The 19,298-nt window shown below is 39.0% G+C and overlaps 1 protein-coding gene across 1 annotated transcript in view; it reads left to right on the top strand.

Annotated features, from left to right (window-relative positions):
• Positions 1-19,298, top strand: part of mast4 (microtubule associated serine/threonine kinase family member 4) — an 88,693-nt gene that overhangs the window by 65,443 nt on the left and 3,952 nt on the right. Inside the window, 25 exon segments of the mRNA XM_054613139.1 lie at positions 750-819; positions 1,437-1,515; positions 3,367-3,463; positions 3,466-3,520; positions 3,614-3,689; positions 3,775-3,984; positions 4,968-5,069; positions 5,958-6,090; positions 7,514-7,575; positions 7,695-7,786; positions 8,023-8,231; positions 8,325-8,463; positions 9,115-9,247; positions 9,337-9,502; positions 11,861-11,962; positions 12,598-12,720; positions 12,980-13,089; positions 13,729-13,850; positions 14,914-15,128; positions 16,039-16,227; positions 16,666-16,892; positions 17,288-17,410; positions 17,710-17,846; positions 19,057-19,217; positions 19,220-19,240. Of these exon segments, the coding sequence (XP_054469114.1) occupies positions 750-819; positions 1,437-1,515; positions 3,367-3,463; positions 3,466-3,520; positions 3,614-3,689; positions 3,775-3,984; positions 4,968-5,069; positions 5,958-6,090; positions 7,514-7,575; positions 7,695-7,786; positions 8,023-8,231; positions 8,325-8,463; positions 9,115-9,247; positions 9,337-9,502; positions 11,861-11,962; positions 12,598-12,720; positions 12,980-13,089; positions 13,729-13,850; positions 14,914-15,128; positions 16,039-16,227; positions 16,666-16,892; positions 17,288-17,410; positions 17,710-17,846; positions 19,057-19,217; positions 19,220-19,240 (3,153 nt within the window).

Below are 19,298 nucleotides of genomic sequence, written 5' to 3'. Positions count from 1 at the left end.
TTACCTTTGCTCTTCTTATTAAGCTGCTCTTCTTTGGAATAAACCCCCTGTAAAAATCTGGGTAGCAGGAATTTATCACAACATTTACTTTTCTGTTATAATATTAATATTCTTACCATTATTAGTAGTATTTTAACATGTAAAGTCTCATCGTTATGTTTCTAATATTGTATTTTAACCTGTAAAGTGTGCAGAGACTTTGATGTTCACTTTAAATAAACTGGTGTTCGAGCTGACTTTCATTTTAACATAACCTACATGAAAGACCTGACATTTCTTTATAGCACTTGAGTTTTTATAGCAACATCAAGGCGGTTTTGAAAAGTTATGTGCCTGTCAGGCTTCTCCAGGTTAACAACCATCACTACGTGCAATTTTTTAAAATCTTATTTTAGGAAAACTAGGTATAACGAACACACCACCATGTGGATACAATCTGAGTTAAAAAGTTAACTTGTTTATGCTATGATAACAGTGAATGTGCATTTATCAGAGCACCTATTACATGAAGCTCATAGCACTACTTTACTACGTATTTAACCTTTTAAGGAAGTTTCAAGATAGAAGAAAATAACCAGACATCAAATCTGTTTGCGCTGTTTAATATGAACCGTGATAATGCAGCCATCGGTGGTTTATTGCAGTTAATCAGTGTTTGTTTTGGCTGCAAATTGAAATGTAATCCAGTTTTATTGAGTTATTTTGCTTGCAGATTATTAAATGTGTTTTTTCTTGTGTTTTTCTGGCAGGAACGAGCCCTCAAGACAGTCCTAGAAATTTCTCTCCCAGTGCCTCTGCTCATTTCTCCTTTGCACGAAGGTATTCACACAACCATTGATATTTATTTAATTTGCTAGTGAACACCAAGCCAGAGAGGCCAGAAGGAGACTTCTCAGTTACAGATGCTTAAAAAGAAAAGAGTATACTGTGTTTAGAGTTGTAGCCATTCAACAGTATCAGCCAATATTTTCTCTGCCAGCTCAAGTTTTAATATTCCACTTCTTAAGTTTATAACTTCTCTCAAAAATAGCATCAATATGTTGATTATTTTATTTAAGATATGATATAATGGTGTATTTTTATTATAATCCACAGTCATTGCCACAGAGCAGACAGGTAACATTATGTTAGGCTTTCATTTGCCCCTTTTCATAACAACACATTTGTTCTAAAGTAGATTTTATTTTTCATAACCCCCCATTTCAGTTCTACATTCACTTCTTGTTTCTCTAATTTCATTTTGAACAATAACAAATAAAGTTCCCCATTCATCTTAAACCATGTGATCATTAGGATTTTTGGAAAACAAACATGGAAATGATGCATATTTCATGATTCCAAAGACAATTTTACAAATTTGTCTTTGAACAAATACAAATACAAATTCTTCTCCCTGACGAATAACTTTATTGATTGTTTTTGCTTTTGTGTGACAGGACTGATGGTCGCCGCTGGTCGTTGGCCTCCCTTCCCTCCTCTGGATATGGAACCAACACGCCGAGCTCCACCGTCTCTGTAAGCATCAAACATTCACCCAGTCTGACACTAAAGTCAACCTAATCAACTACGACAGATATAAACATAACAGAGTAGTTCAAAGTAAGGTGGTAGTATTAGAGGAACCAGTATTGTGATTCTTTTCTATTAAATAAACAACAGACCTACAGTTGTTGTCTACTAATTAAACAAGATTGATCGTACCAAGCATGATCACAGTTATGTCATAAGTAGTCATATAATTAGTAGAGGACTAAACGGTACTAAATTATATTCAAATAATGAGAACATTCAGAAAGATTGACAGGAATCTTGGAGGTCTCAATTCAATCATAAGAGGTGCTGAAACGTTTAAGAGATAAGACAGATCTTTGATAATAATGAGGTAAATTGTTGTGCAGCAGTTGCAGTACAAAGTAGGAAAGAATGTAAATATTTACATAAAATGCCAATAAGATGCAAATCCCAAATATGCACAATGTCAAAAAATATATAAACAGTTTAACTGTAAGAGATTCTGAAAAGTCTGCAGCTCTGTTTAAATATTATAGTAGAGAGTTCAAATATTAACCAGGAAACAGCCAAGATGTCATTCTCACTTATAAAAGATGAATAAATTAACCAGAAACGGGCAAATTTGAATTATTAAAGTTATAATTAAAACAGCTTTTGCCATTGGAAAACAACTCTTTCAATTGTGATTTTGATATAAAAACAATGAATCACTCTGCAGTAATTAAACCCACATTCATAATGCTGAAACATGACTGGGAGTTGGACAAATAAAAATCTGTTCAAGTCCCCATGAAGAAGATATTGGAGATGAAATGACTTTAATGTTGAGTTTATTATTCGTCTCTTTGCCTCTGTTTACTCTTCATTGAACACTCTGTACGTTCTGAAGTAAACCCACACATTTATCATCTCTCTTATTGTGTCTAGTTCCTCCGCCTACATGGAAATATTTGTATTCAAATACATCCGTGTTTATAGGAAGCAGACAGAGCATGTGCGTACAATGCATGCAAAGACACTATACCATTCACAGGAATTAGAGTGTCAGGGGATTTAAAGTGTTTTGTTTAGTGTGGTGTTTGGTCAGCTGGTACATTTCCTGCCATTCACACCATCTATCGAAGGAAACGCGTTCTTGTTTCTCTGGTAAAACATCAGTCATGAGTCAAGTAGCGCCAGTTTTGGTTTCGAGGTAAAGGTCAGCACCCTTGTTTGAGTTATTGAGTACAACAGTGTATTGGTTTAATACACTGTAAATGCAATACTGATTTTATTTGAATTAATTATTGTAAAATGATTTATTATTTTGTTGTTTTTCAGTGTTATCTTTGCTGTTTATTATTATGAATCCACAGTACACATATTGTTACTTAGGATGCTTTAAAGGTATAGTTTGATAATTTGGAAGAAGAAAAAACATGTTTGGTTTCTTGCTAATAGTTAGATGAGATGCTTATTTCTACTCTCATGTGTCAGGTATAATATAAAGTTACATGCTAACTTAGCTTAGCATAAAGACTGGAAACAGGGGGAAACAGCTAGCCTGGCCTTGTCCAAACGTTAAAAAAGTCCACCGACCAGCAGCACCGCTAAAGCTCACTGACTAACACATTTTTATATCGTTAGTTTAATATATATAGAAACTGAAATGCAAAAACAATTGTGGTTCAAACTCTCAGCAAGAAAGCCAAAATGTCAAATTATTCCTAAAAATCTTCCAGTTATTTTGAGGGGAAAATTGCCAATACATATGATTTTTTTTTGTTTGTTATTATGGTATTTTTTTTTTTATCCACACACAAAAAATGATTTCTTTTTCTTTTCATGTTGAATATATATGTGTTTCATTTCCAGTCATCCTGTTCATCACAGGAGAAGCTGCACCAGCTGCCCTTCCAGCCGACGCCTGACGAACTGCACTTCCTCTCCAAGCACTTCTGCACTGAGAGCATCTCGGGGAGGAATGCCGCAGGGCGACGGCGATGCGACCCCGCTCACGCAGTCTCAGGTATGCTTACCTCTGCAGGTGAACATCACCCTTCATGTGGTAATGTGTACAAACAAAGCCACTAAGGTACGGATTGTCCACTCTCCCTTTCAGCCCTGGAAGATCTCCTTCATGTTACGACCATGAGATTATCATGATGAATCACGTCTACAAGGAGCGGTTTCCCAGGGTAAAGGCTCACAATGTGTCTGCTACATCCGACGTCTGGTCATTTATTATCTCATGCATTAACAAACTGACACTTCTTCCTGCAGGCCACGGCTCAGATGGAGGAAAGGATCCAGGACGTCATCCGCAGCAACTCTCCGGAGAGCGTCCTCCCTTTGGCAGATGGCGTGCTCGGCTTCGCCCACCACCAGATCATCGAGCTGGCCCGGGACTGTCTGGAGAAGAGCCGGCTAGGACTCGTCACCTCCAGCTACTTCTGCGAGCTCACTGACAAGCTGGAGAGGCTTGTTCAAGAGGTGAGAGCGTCTTCAGGAATCTCACAGATTACTCCAATAAATCTCATTTAAATTATGTTGAAACAGTGTTAAAATATGTTTTTTTCGATCTGTACATCTGAAGGATGTGAGCCAAGATTGTGCTTTTCATGTATTATGACACATTTGAGTCACAGAGCTGAGTATCTGATATTCAGAAAAATCATTAGCATTTTAAGTGTTCACAGAATTCTGAAAGACTTTTCTAACATCTGGATACAAAAACTCTTTAGTCTGTTGTACAAGAAAAAAGGTTTTGAGCTTTTCAAGTTGCAAGTGTATTCCGACTTTGGAAACTTAAAATCTTTTACATATTGCAACAGACAGAATATTTTTTTCTACAGATGGTCAGGAAAGTCTTTTAGGATTCTTGAAATACCGTAAGAAAAGCAAAGAGTAGAATGGTTGTGCAATGAAATGCAGTTTGTAGTTACTATATGAGAAAGAAACACAAAGAAACAAACAAAACTGTATCATATGTGGAGGGTGGAGGATGAATTCAGGGGTTTCCCAGCCTGAGGATAGAAGCTCTTAAGTCTGGTTGTTTGGCAGCTGATACTTCTGTGTCTCTTGCCAGATGGCAGCAGGTTGAACAGTCAGTAACTGGAGTGGATATTGCCTTTTAATATCCTTTGGGCTCTGCGCAGGCACCTCTTGTCACCAATATAACTGATGCTCAGTAGACGAGTACCAATGATGTTCTGGGAGGTTTCAATCACCCGCTGCAGAGCCTTCCTGTCCTGGGCCAGCAAGGATGAATTCTATTGGTCCTCTGTGAAAGTTAACAGGAACTTGGCTCGTAAATTTTTCCTGCTTAAGTTCCGTGAAGAAATACAGCGGCCCTTCTGGCATCAAGCGTGATGGTGATTGAGAGGCACAAAGTGCGATTCAGGAGAACCGTGCTGCTTTTTCCCCGTCCACGACAACATGTGAACAAAACTGAAATCTTCTATCTTGCTGTGTAGTCCACAGAGAGATCCGAAAGCGAGGAGGTAAACTTCATCAAGGAGCTGGTGAAGAAGATCCTCATCATCATAGCCCGACCTGCTCGACTGCTGGAATGTCTGGTATGTTTTTTGAAATATACCGTATGTTTACCCCCATCAAGTCTTTTGATTTAGATTTTTTTAATGTAATTATTTTCTTGATTCTGTTACTCGCTAGAATAGTTAATTGTAGGGCAGTGTAACTATTTTTCCTACCTCTTCAAAGTGAAATATGCCAATGTTTCACTTTCTTTCAACAGTTTAGGCCACTGTCATCAAACCACAGATCAAACACACATACAGAGAAAAATAAGTGTCTCATTATCATATCAGATTCATTTATAGGCCAAACCTACCACAAAGTACTTAAGCTGCCTACATCATTCACATCCTTTACAGACATCCATGTTAAATTTGTTAAATAAGCAATATTTGTTACTAACAATGTATGAAATGAGTGTGTAATGTGAAAGGTGTTAGAGCAGTGTAAGGCCCCGATCAGGCAGGGAGTGTTTTGTGTGCCGCTTCCTTTTTCTTTTCATTTTCATTGGTGCTAGGCAACTATCAAATGAGTGCTAAACAAACCATGAACTGTGCTCTAATTTACAGTTATTATAACAGATTAAATGAATAAAAACAAGTTTAAATATCAAGTACTGCACTTATTTACCTCCCGATCTTTTCTGTACAGATCATGATAACTATGGTTGGTAAATTCATATCTAGCAAAAGTCAGAGCAATGAGAAAAAAAATGCAAACGTGTATTTTCTTACCTTAAGCAGAGCTGCCACTTAATCCCTTAGACATCCTGTAGTTGACACCAGTGTCACCATTCATCAAATATTCAAACTGCACACTGAGACTTCTAAAACCAATAGGAAAAACCACAAAAACACAAAATACTACTTGTCGGTTTACCTTTTTTAAACATTGCTCATGTACTAAAGCATGCTGCCGTGTGTTTCCAGGAGTTTGACCCAGAAGAATTTTACCACCTTTTGGAGGCCGCTGAAGGACACGCTAAAGAGGGCCAGGGCATCAAAACGGACATCCCTCGTTACATCATCAGCCAGCTGGGACTCACCAGAGATCCTCTGGAAGGTAAGGACGTTAAAGGTCATCATCAGTGACAATTAAATACAAAAAATGTTGTTTAAAGCTTCTGGCACACTTCAGCAAGACACTTAAAAAGGATAAGATAAAACTTTATTAATCCTGAAGGCATTTCTTGTCTCAGAGTTTGATCAAAGATTAATCAGAAAGACAAAAACACAATAGAATAAATGATGTATATATTAGCATTTATGAACAGTATATGGTCATATATGTTAAGTGTAAAATAAGTAACATCAGTGCAAAATAGACTAGAATAGCAATAAGAGTAAGGTAAATAAATATGTAAAAATATCAACAAGAATATAGAAAGTAAATTGTGAAGTGTAAAAATATAAAGTTTTTAAGTTTTTAATTACTAACCCCAGTGCCAAGTAAAAACAAAAATAGAAAAGTAATATGGAGCATGATATTGGGAGTGATATTGTCATTGATATTGAAAAGCAGTAAAAAAAAAAAAACATACCATAATGAAATTAATTATAAAGTCCCACTATTGGTTTGTTTTAGTTTGCACACATTGTCATTTTCTAGTTTTTTCTTTATGGTTTGTAAAGAAGAAAGTACTTTATCTCGTATAAATCCACAGGACTGCTGAGTATTACAGTTGTCATTGAAGCGGTATTTAAGAATAAAGGGTAACTGGTGTGGCGAAGGTTTTAAAGGAATGAGAAAGAACTTAAAGACAAAAACATACTCCTGACTAATGTCCTGTACCGAACAGACCGTCTTTCTAATGACCCTCTGTCTCTCCGGATTCAGTTACAAACAACATTCATTATGACTAATTAGAAAGGAATGGCCTCCCCACAGACCTTTTATACAGATCCACACAGTATGGCTCATCAGCCGATCTCTCTATTCATTTCCCCCGAGTTTCATTTTGCCCAGAGCCTCTTGTGCCTCCAGCAGACCTTACAAGGAAGGACAGATGTTAAATAGCTGTGGAAATGTGGTTAGGGGCTCTCTAGGGGCAAGTGAAACACCCCCATGTGAAAATGCACACATGGACTTTGGCATGGCTGCACACAAACACACACAGAGAGACAAAAACAATGTTAAAGATGCAAGGTGGTTTGTAATGAGCACTTGTTCTGGAGTTGTTTTTTTCAAAATGGGTGTTAGACATGTGTTTGTGTTGCCACATCTGATTTCCGCCCCATTTATTCTCAATTCAGATTATCTCAGAGTCAGCACCTCAAGCCTAATAGGTTACTAAAGGCTGCTGTTTTTGTTACATTTACAAGTCTCAGCATTTACGTTACCTTTGTTTCAAAAACTGCTCTGCAGAACATCTTTGTAGTCCTCACATGAAGTTCTAGATCTTTGATGCATTAACAACCATTGTTTTATATTAAAACATAACATATATTATATTAAACTGCTTGTTTTCTGTTTATTTTTTCTGCAGAAATCGCTCAGCTGACCAGCTGTGACAGCGGGATTGCAGAAACTCCAGAAACAGACGACTCTGTAAGCACTCAGGAAATGTTTTCCTTGTATTGATCTACTCCATCCATCTTTACCGCAGCGAAGTACAGATGTTATCTTTTTGATTTGCTCTAATGTTTTGTGTCTGTCCTTGCCCTCAGTCTCAGAGCCTCAGCACGGCCCTGCGGTGTCGGCGTAAACCCTGTGAATTGGACTTTGAGATGACAAAACTCATCAGCAATGGTGCCTATGGGTAAGGACATCTTAATCTATATCTGAGTATCTAATCTCTTATAGTTGATGGATTGTTACAGACCCAACTATGTCGGGTAGAAATGACTTTTTCTTTTCCTGTTTTCAGTTATCTTCCTCAGCATTTTCCCTCTGTTTCCTCTAGACATTAATAACAACAGACAATAAAACAAATATGAAGATCAAAAGGATCAGATCTGTCCTCAAGCTGACTGGTAAACTGTTTTTATTCCACAGAGCTGTTTATCTGGTTCGTCACAAGGAAACGAAGCAGCGGTTTGCCATGAAAAAAATCAACAAGCAGAACCTGATTTTGAGGAATCAGATACAGCAGGCCTTTGTGGAGAGAGACATCCTTACCTTTGCAGAGAACCCTTTTGTGGTGTCCATGTACTGCTCCTTTGAGACACGGCGGCACCTGTGCATGGTCATGGAGTATGTTGAAGGTCAGCCGCTCGGTTCTTTTTTGTGCACAGTGCTGCAGCTGAAAGCACTTTGAGTTTTTTCTCTTAATCACATCACTCCGTTGATGTTTACAGGTGGAGACTGCGCCACCCTTTTGAAGAACATGGGTCCCCTCCCTGTGGATATGGCCAGGATGTACTTTGCCGAGACTGTGCTGGCTCTGGAGTATCTGCACAACTATGGCATCGTCCACCGGGACCTCAAACCAGACAAGTGAGACCCAAACTCAACAATGTTCGCTCATACTGCAGCGATCAGCCCATGGAGAATTATCAGCACCATTTCCCTACAACATCTGTCATTGTTCTGCTTTTCCAGCATGCAAAAGTTACATTTTTGTTAGCTGTTAGTCTGCTTTTACATCAAATCTGAAATTGCAGCGCAGGGTTGTGCAGCGATGTGAGAGTGACCCTTAAATAGGCCATTTGTGTGACGTCATGTTGTGAACTTTGATACTGTGAGCAGTGCATGGCCCTAAGTGCCCACTTAAAAATAGTACCAGATCATGAGTAAATCTGTAAATAGGTCAAATTAAACAGGCAGAAATATTGATTTCTGTTTTTGGCCTTCGAGCCAACTTAAGTATAACGATGATGTAAAATCATGACGATAAATGTAAAGTCCAATATTAAGATGTAACAAACAGAACAGGCAGAAATTGTAAAATATTGGTTCATGTGCCAAGAGCTTAAGAGAGGAATCATTTCACTAAATTTAGTCAACATCTAGTTGTCAAAACAGGACATGCAATGTAGATACTGTGCAATTTATTCAAAATATGCCTACGCCATTTAGGCCTAAAGGTTCATTATCCCAATTCATTGTAATGTTTCCATTCTCTTCCTCTTGTCCTCTTCCTCACAGTTTGCTGGTTACGTCAATGGGACACATTAAACTCACAGATTTCGGGTTGTCCAAAGTCGGGCTGATGAACATGACCACCAACCTGTACGAGGGACACATCGAGAAAGACGCCAGGGAGTTCTCTGATAAACAGGTCCGACTCATTTAACCGACAGTGTGGACAAAACATATACCACGAGTCACATCATGCTTAGAGGATTTATTGTGTTTTTGATTGTTTAGGTGTGTGGAACCCCAGAGTATATTGCCCCAGAGGTGATCCTGAGACAGGGCTACGGGAAGCCGGTGGACTGGTGGGCGATGGGCATCATCCTCTACGAGTTCCTCGTCGGCTGTGTGCCTTTTTTTGGAGACACACCAGAGGAGCTGTTCGGACAAGTCATCAGTGGTAAGTGTCGCATCTATTTCTTCTCAGATGATGGTTAAAAACATGCTTTTTTAAAATATTTCTGCCTAATAAAGCTGCTCAAACTGTACGGAAAAATTTTTGATCCTCAGTACAGAAGATTTCCTTCATTTTAATCCTTAATTTAGGATAATAAATTAGGCTTTTTATTATATTTTACGATTAAAATGTTATTGAATTTGTAATTTTTCAGTTTTAACATCACAGAAGTATATCATAGAAAACCCAACAACACAATCCTTAAACAACAGCAGATAGATGAAAACAAATTATAACAACATTTAAAAATAACATAAATAAAATGAAATAGGTGAGGTAGGACTACTTCTTAATGATAAATAAAAGCAAATAGATGATAACAAAATAACCAATAAATTAAGGTAAATCAAAATAACCACATTAATATGACATTAAGTACATTCTTCGGATAAAAAACGTACCACAGTTTATGTCCACTCGTAATTCTTAAAGGATAAACGTTTAAATAATGTCCTAACTAAATATCTTTCTACTCCACTCTCCTCATGTTAACATGTAGTGTTTGGATTAAAATGCATAGCATGTAATTTCACTGAGTCATCAATTATTCAAAAAGGAAACATTTACTGCCTCTGATTTTTGTATTTAAAGAAGAAAAAAAAACTACTGATTTATTTATGTCAGTTTATCAAATATATAATTACACTAGACTCATTTTCACAGGTTTCACAGCATCTGGCTTTCGGATTCTGTCAAACACTAGAGCAGAAATTCCCAAATGTCATTCAGATATGAATTAAACATTTACATAGTGACCACATGGAATTAGTCGGTGTGCATATTTCTCAATTTATTGGAGGCAGAGATTTCCCCTGAGGGTCCAGTAGAAAAAACAGATGGCGGGAGACAGATTCAGCTTGACTTTAGACCACAAGTGAAGTTTTTAATAATTCTGATGATGTTACTTTGTCCTCTTCCTGTTGTCTCATGGTGACAGCCGCACAGGGAAAATCTTTATCTTAAAAAAAAACAAGAGCTTTTATCTCGTCAGCGGCGCGGCTCAGATGAATTGTTGGATAACAGCCTCTATCTGTGGCGTGGAAATAAATGGCATGCCATGACCGATTTGCTATGCTCTCAATCAAATTGCACCACAAGCCTCTGAGAGTGAGTGTTAATTAAAGGGGGCCTGAACACACTGAATGCATGCCACCGTGGCCTCGGGCCCTGCATACATATTCATAGCTCCCCCTCACAAATTTGATTAAAATGGGGACAAATGGTGCACAGAGCAGACAATCAGCACGACACAGACGGGCTTTCACTGCTTATCCACGAGGCTTTTCACTGAAAGCTAGAGCACATTTAAATAGTCTCATTCACGACAATGCCTACACCTCAGAACTTACTATGTTTTGTGTGACTCTGCTGGTGGAGCTATTTTAAAAAGAGCGCTTTGTACATGTCAGCTCACAATTGGGTAAAAGCGTCAATTCAATAGAATAAAAAAAAAAAAAAAAAAACTTAAATTTAATTCTAGTGAGAAATGGCAGCTAATAGCATCGATAATGCTAAACGACACACACACAGTTGGGCTCTACTGGTAGGGAGAAATAACTGTAGGTGTCCCAAACCACAAACAGGCAAAACGGATAAAAAGATACCTGCTGCACAAGTTACTAATACAATATTCTGGATATTTCATTTTTTAACATCAGCATGTCGGAAAATTCGTCTATTGATTGTCAAAAATATCTTAGACATTAGATTTATGCCACATGTGAAGCACGACTTCAAAACCTTTATTTGAATTTTGAATTTAACAAGGTTTATTTATCAGCCACACAGAATTATTTAATGTAGGTGATGCGTTTTTCTCATCAGTTTGCATCTCTATCAGCTTGTCACAAAGTCACACAATGACACTAAACTTTAATTAAATGACCAAACTTGTTTTTAGAGCCCAAAAAAAGGTTTCCAAGATTTATTTAACAGCCACAAACTGTGGAAGCTGTCTTATCTATAAAGACGGGAGTTTGTTCCTGATCATTTTCTGTGCAAATCAACCACTTTTTCCAGATTGCAAAATGCAAACAATTATTCATGCATTCTAAACTAACAGGGATTTACCATCAAGTTTGCAAATCAGGTAGTTTAAAGCAATTAATCACCTTGTTTCTTTACTCCTTGTGTTACAATGACGTTACTTAAACACACATCTTTATATTTTCTTAGCAAAGCCGGATGACTTTCAATACCTAAACCACAACCTAGTAATATAATATTAATTGATCTTCACAGGCTTTTTGTTTGTCTGGGGTAATTTGATTCAAACTGATCATGTGCATTATGTGTTTCCAGATGAGATCAACTGGCCTGAGGGAGAGGAGGCCCCGCCCCCCGAATCTCAGGAGCTCATCGCCTTACTCCTCCGACAGAATCCTCTGGAAAGGATGGGCGCAGGTACAAACATTAAAGATAATTATTTTTATGTAACTCGGTTAGGACCAGACGGGAACAGCAGGCCAACATAAATTATCACGTGACCCTTTAGTGCCACCTCAGCAGCGCTCATAATTCCAAGTCACCGGGGAAGAGATTGAGGTCATCCAACAGCAGAGCAGCTTATCCAGTGACCTCCTCACCTCTTCCCTTTGATCAATTGCAATTATTTCCTTGATAGTTCATGCATGATCAGGCACTAAGAGCGTGTAGATCCGGGGGCCGTAAAAGTGGCCTTGACCTGGGACAAAGGTTTTATATCCGAGGTCTACACGTATCCGGTTCAGTCCAGGGACATCTGGACCTCCTCGCTCATCGAGGTCTCCCCTCGACAGGCTGCCATTCACAAAGTCCCCTGCTATTCCACGAAAGGTCACAGGCAGGAAATTGTCCTGCATAATTTATGGTCATGATATCGGTTTGGCCTGCAGTAGCCACCAGGGGGGAAAGGAAAACGTATAGCGTAAGCGTTTCTTCGCCTCCTGTGTCTCACGGAGATATTCATGTCAGCGTTTTCTGCAAAAATGATTTTCACATTTGTTCCAAAGAATGTGTTCAAACAGTTTTTTATTCATTTGTATTTAATACATCTGCAGGAGGAGCTGCCGAAGTGAAGCAGCATCAGTTTTTCCACAACCTGGACTGGAACAGCCTGCTGAGGCAGAAGGCCGAGTTCATTCCTCAGCTGGAGTCTGAAGATGACACCAGCTACTTCGACAGTGAGTTCTCTAATCAAAGCATCAGTTTAACGATGTATTCTTTTTATTCTGGCAAAAGAATCAACTCAAATTATTTTTCATAAAAACTACGAACATTTTTAGTGCAAATCACATGATACACAATATATGGCTGTAAATGAAAAGGGAAAACTTCTACTTGAATCACCTTGTGGCACTTATAATAAACCTATAATGACTTTGTGCAAAAATAATAATGAATAAAAAAACATATTAACTCTAAATCTCCCATCATCCCTAGCTCGCTCTGAGAGATACCACCACCTGGAGACAGAGGAAGAGGACACAAACGACGAAGACTTCAACGTGGAGCTGCGTCAGTTCTCCTCTTGTTCTCACAGATTCTCAAAGGTGCGTCCTTTAAATCTCCTCTCCTCGTATTTCACACACCAACACAAATACAACGTCATTACCGCCTGAAGATGTTAGTAATGTAAATGAGTAGCTGCCCTCATCTGTCCTGCTCTTTTTTTCTCATGGGAGACAAAGCATAAGTAGAGTGGTATTTCATATGGAAATGTGTGTCCCTTTACCCCTACAGTATTAAAACGTAGATGTCAGCTTTGCATATATTATCCGCTTTTTTTCTTCTTCTGTTTTTTTGGTAATGTGGAACACAATACACAATACAGTCATACAAGCTGGGAATGATTGTTGTGCTGCATTGCAGTATGCTCCCCTCTCACATCAAAACAAAGCATTACAGTGTCTCCAGAAGCAGCGGGGCGTCTCAGAGGAAGTGTTGAGCTGCACTGAATCTTTCTTTTTTCTCTTTTTTTTTTTTCTCTCCTGCACCTAAAGCTCCCAATGTTTGTAAGAAACGATGAAGTCTGCATTAACAGACATACACAGCACAGCGGTTCTGGTCTCCTCTGATTTATTTATCATTCCTTATTGTCTTCACAGAATATTCCACATTTGTCATCAATCTTTCTAGCTTATTCTGCCTGCATGTACTAAAGCTAACCATTGTTTCTGTGTGGTCGTCAGGTTTACAGCAGCCTGGATTTGTCCCGAGGGCACCTCGAGGAGAAGGGAGAGACTGAAGGGAAGAAGAGTGAGAGCCCGCTGACCGTTGACTCCCTCAGCTGGACGCCAGACTTTCCTGAAATGTACGCTCGGAACTCTGTTTCATTAAACCTCTGAACATAAACACAATGCAGCATGTAGCGGAGATTGTATATGCACTTCGGTGCTTGAATTCGGACGTCATATTTAACACAAGATGAAAATATATTTTTGCTTAAAGACATCATAACAGAAATATGCTGATTACTGGGAGACATTTGCATTGTGCTACAAATTCAAAGGTTGAAGATGTATTCAGATCCTTTCTTTGTTGTTGGAGCTACTCATCCATAGTCAGTGTATTATCTACAGTAGGTGGAGTTTGGAGAAACAGACAGGAGTAATGGCACAAAGTGTGTGAAAGTGATGTACTGCTGTGGACGGGAGTAGCAGCAAAACGTGTTTTAAAAGACTTAAAAAAATCTATATCAGTTGACGTGTACACTACATTTAGAATATATTCACTGCTTTATCTTGCTGTCATACATCTATACGGTCTATGTATCTGAGGGGGAACTGAAGCAGTTGTCTATGCTCTCCTCAAAGCCATAAGACCTCATTGTAAAATAAAAATTATAATTTTACAAGTCTACTTCTGACCCGATCAGCATTTGTGTAATTGTGTTACTTTGGTGAATTCAAACTAACCAAAGTCACACAATAACGCAGACTAACTAACTGACCGAGGCAGCGGTAAAACAGCAACTCCCATGTTCTGAATGGTCAAATTGGTTTGTTTTTTACAACGGAGTCTGGTGTCTTTTTCGAGGGGATATAAAGGCGTCACTTCCCTTGTCAGAAAAAGCTGTCTAACAGCAAGGCAAAGATGTGAAAATATTCTAAATATAGTACACATTTTTTTAAGGTGTCTTAAAAATGTTTTGTTGCTGCCCCAGTCAACAGCAGTCCTGTGCCGTAACTATCTGCTTCTTCAAACTACTGTCATCTACTGTATGCATAGATAAGAAACTCATACAAACCCACATCAAAAAATCTAAACTATCACAGTCAAAGTCAAAGTACCAAAATCTTGTAATATTGAACTTAAACTTTTGAAAAGAGAGAATCTGTTCATCTCATGAGTCTCTCCTCCTCTTCCTCCACCAGGCCCTCGCTATCCCACTCCACGGAGACTGACGGCATGAATCAGGGGCCTCGACCCAACTTGTTGCCAAAGTTCGCCATCTCAGCAGAGAGCGAGGGAGACGAGACCTCAGGCCTCGGAGACCCCAGCAAGACCTCCTTCTCCACCGGAGAGCTGCTGCAGGACGAGCCTGACGCTACAACTCCAGGCAGCACGCACAGCGGAGCCACGCTCTCTGGTGGGAAATGAATGCGTCTCGAGTATCATGGTGTTAAGCTATAAAATACATGTGGTTGGTTAAAAAAAATGAAAGTCAATAAGTTGTAAAGTCCCTGAAATGAAACTACAGTATCCAAGCTTTTTCTGTTGGACAAGTAAAGATGATTATGTTTATATTAATAACGTGCAGGTGTTTCTTTGTTGCAAGTCAAGCTACTAGTTTGTCAGACCTGGAATGGTTAAAGGAATAGTTTGGCATTTGGGGAAGAAATTCTAATTTGCTTTCTTGCAGAGAGATAGATGAATAAATTGACACCTCTTTCAAGTTTTAGTGTATAATCTTGTTAAAAGCTCCACATTCATAAGTCAAGAAAAAGTAACTCCACCCTCAAAAAGCAAATAAAATGTTCCTTAATTTCATAAAGAACATGTATCCTAGTCGAAAAGCATTCAAAACATCCCTCAGTTTGCATGAATTACAAAACGCAGGAAATCATTATTTTTTCCCTTATTTATTTGTCATTATTAGTTTCTTAAGAGTTATTGTTATTCAGAAGTATCTCTGTTTCTCTCTTATGTCCTGTTTTTGTTGAAACTTTTGTTTTCACGCAAAATACAGTTGTTGTATTTTGCACTGAAAAAAACAATCAAGATATTATGTTTGAATTAATTCACTTAAGATATTTTGTTAACCTTTGAAAGAGCAATGCTGGCTGTTTTTCTCCCTTTCCAGTCTTTATGCTAAGCTGACCAACTTCTTACTGTAGCATTGCATACAAGAAACAAATCAGTGTATTTCCCAAAATCTCAAACATTTCTTTTTAGAATGGAAGACTTGTATCTATAATCCATACATTTAAAAAGTCTAATTGAAATGACAAGGATGCATTTGCTCTGCTCACTCCATGCTCATCTTTTGTAATAATCAGGAAGTTTCTCAGAACATCTGGACCAATTGACACCCAGAGGTGAAGAGGTGGAGAGCCCCGACAGCACCGGTCATCACATCCCTCAGAGCAACTCCCTGCGGCCCGAGAGCGCTGCAGAGAAGACCGGCGCTGTGGCCAAAGTCCCAAAGTCCGTCTCCACCGGCGCCCTGTCCCTCATGATCCCTGGAGGTGAGACGAAGAACCCACGTTTACACGCAGGCAGATGTGCATGACGTTGACTCATAAAAACATGATCTCAACCAGTTTTTAGAAGTATATCAAAGCAACAGCGTGCCAAGAATTACAATAAGGGCAGCGCACTTTGTACAAATAACGTGGAAGAGATGAAAGCCCACTCTATAGATCTGTGTGGCATTGGACCAGCGTGACACCTGCTGTGAGTTCAATTTTAACGGCGTGTTTGTGGGTTGAGCCGCTAATAATGAGAGTAAGCAGTCAGGGCAGGAGCGAGAGGTCTCCACTGCTGGGAGAGTGAAAATCACATTAGTTTCACCCACAGCAGGAGCAGAACGGAGCGGGTTCTACAGAAACGCCTCACTGCTGTATCCACATCGATTAAATGAAAGGATATTCTCAGGTTTGTGATCAGCTCTTTTATTTTTCCAGATATGTTCGGGGTGTCTCCTCTGGCCAGCCCTCTCTCTCCATACTCCCTCTCCTCAGACCCTTCATCAAGAGACTCCTCTCCGAGCCGAGACTCCTCCCTCTGCAACGCCAACCCGCGGCAGCCCATCGTCATCCACAGCTCGGGGAAGAAGTTCGGCTTCACGCTGAGGGCGATCCGGGTGTACGCTTGTGACGGCGACGTCTACACTGTCTACCATATGGTCTGGGTAAGGAAGGACTTTATCAGCCTGCAGTAGACAAATAGGGATCAATTAGAAGTCAGTGGAGAAGTTTTAGCACTTGAACCTTGAACCTGTTTGCTGCCCATTTAGTTCGGTTCATTTGAAGCGGTGTAAAAGCTTTCGGGCCGCTTCCAAGTGGATTCTGGTCTGGTTCAGTTTATTTGTTGCGTGCAAGCAAAGTGGACAAACTGCAGGATGTTATGATAGTAGATATGTGATGTTAGCGTGAATTCAAAAGCTGATCTTCTGTTGAATCAACCTGCTCGTTCTGAACTGTCAAAAGTCTGTATACACCATTTATATAGCTCTTTGTTTGCGCACCTAAAGATCTAAATGGATGATAACATTAAATGTCTCTTATGTGTCTGTATGTTTCTCAGAATGTGGAAGACGGTGGGCCTGCACATAAAGCAGGACTCAAAGCTGGAGACCTCATTACTCACGTGAACGGAGAACCAGTCCACGGACTCGTCCACACGGAAGTGGTGGAGCTCCTGCTCAAGGTAAACCACAACATATGTTTATCTTTAAACTGCAGATTTACATTTTTTTAATGATTCCATGATGGTTTCCATTTCATATTCCTGTTAATCTGAGTCAGTAACTCTTTAATATGTCTGGATGCAATGTTTTTACTGTAGCTGGATTGAGATTATTACTTGACTATTCTACTACAATTCAATTATTATCTTCTTCAGTAAACATCCTCTACTTAAAGTAATAGTATTAATATTAAAATCAGAGAGTATAAGGCTTGTTCGATAGCAAATGTCCTCTAAAGTTTTGTCCTTTGTTTTTTCAGAGTGGTAGCAAAGTGGCCATCTCCACAACCCCGTTTGAAAATACTTCGATAAAAACTGGTCCGGCCCGGAGGAACAGCTACCGGAGCAAGATGGTGAGATGTGCCAAAAAGCCCAAGAAGGAGAAAACACCAGAAAGGTACGAATCTCCTCCTTAAACTTTTTAACCACTGTAGATGTAAAGGCTTTTGTTCTCCTCCACAATATGTTTTGGTTTTAATCTTAAATGTCCTAATTTTACGTATTTGATGAACACCATGTTTGTGGAAATTGTAAAGAAAGTGACCATTTCAATCATCTTTGGCAGTCTGGAGTAGCTTTAAGTTAATGAGGATCATAGGTAAGAATTGCTGTGTTTACACATTTATTTAATTGTTTTTATTTAACCTTTATTCATCCAGGTAGAATCTAGTCCCATTGAGATCTAAATAATTTTTTTATTAGGAGAGTCATGGCCAAGACAGCAGCCTCAACGTTTCACGCATAAAAGCACACATAACAGAATAAAAAACAAAACAGCAAAAAGTTAAAAACAACATATAAAGTTAACGACAAGAGACAAGTCAAGCCAAACAAACGGCAAATGAAAATTGTCATTCAGTAACAGGATATCTACATTCAGCATCAAATAGTCTTGTATTTTAAAGTCGTACATGCTCATAAAATAGTCTAATTTAAAGTCTGTAGCTCACACCAAGATGAGGCTGCAAAAACTTAAAAAGCACTTTCACCACTTATTGGTGTCTCTGAAAACTAAAAGGGACACACAGTGTCGCTGATTTACAGCTGAGTGCTTTGCACAGCTCAGTAGTGCAGCAGAGGAGAGGTGAGTGAATCATCTGATGAAGTGTTTAGACGTTACTATGTCTCCTATTGGTCCCTAGGGGGCAGATCAATAACACAGAGGTAGTATTTAAATATGCGAGTGTGAAGTCTTCAGGATCAATGGGTTATTTTGCATCTAAAAAAGGATTTAAAGGAGTGTAAATGTGCAAGATGATGTGAGAAAAGCTAATGTTTATATTGAGTCATAATGCACCTATATTTTTTTATGGTTTTTGCATGTTTTTGTTTTATTTCTGCAAATATATTTATATGTAAATTTCTGCGAACTGTTTAAACCAATAAAGCAAATAATATAATAAAAAAGAAAAAATAAGGAACCTGATGTCTGTGGAAACAACCCAGAATGTGACTGTAGATTCATCTCTAGTTTTTAATAAATTCACATTACATAATACTATCTAATGTAGTGCTAGTTGTTGTCATCTATAGCTATGTGGTTGTATTGTTTTTTAACACATGACTCTGGATTGATTTTTCTTTGCCTCTCTTTGCTTTTCTTCCAGGCGCCGCTCCCTGTTCAGACGTTTCGCCATGCAGCCGTCTCCTCTCCTGCACACGAGCCGCAGTTTCTCCTCCCTCAACCACTCTCTGTCCTCTGGTGAGAGTCTCCCCGGCTCCCCCACCCACAGTCTCTCCCCTCGTTCCCCTACCGCCACCTTCCGCCCCCACCAGAGTTCACCCAGTCAGGTGGAGATTTCATCTAAGAAATCGGAACTCTTTGTTTTCATTTCACGTGTGTTAAATG

The sequence above is a fragment of the Anoplopoma fimbria genome, chromosome 14 (genome assembly GCF_027596085.1).
Source record: "Anoplopoma fimbria isolate UVic2021 breed Golden Eagle Sablefish chromosome 14, Afim_UVic_2022, whole genome shotgun sequence".
NCBI lineage: Eukaryota > Metazoa > Chordata > Actinopteri > Perciformes > Anoplopomatidae > Anoplopoma > Anoplopoma fimbria.
The sequence above is the reverse complement of the archived record's forward strand: the minus strand, read 5'-3'. Positions and strand labels throughout refer to the sequence as shown.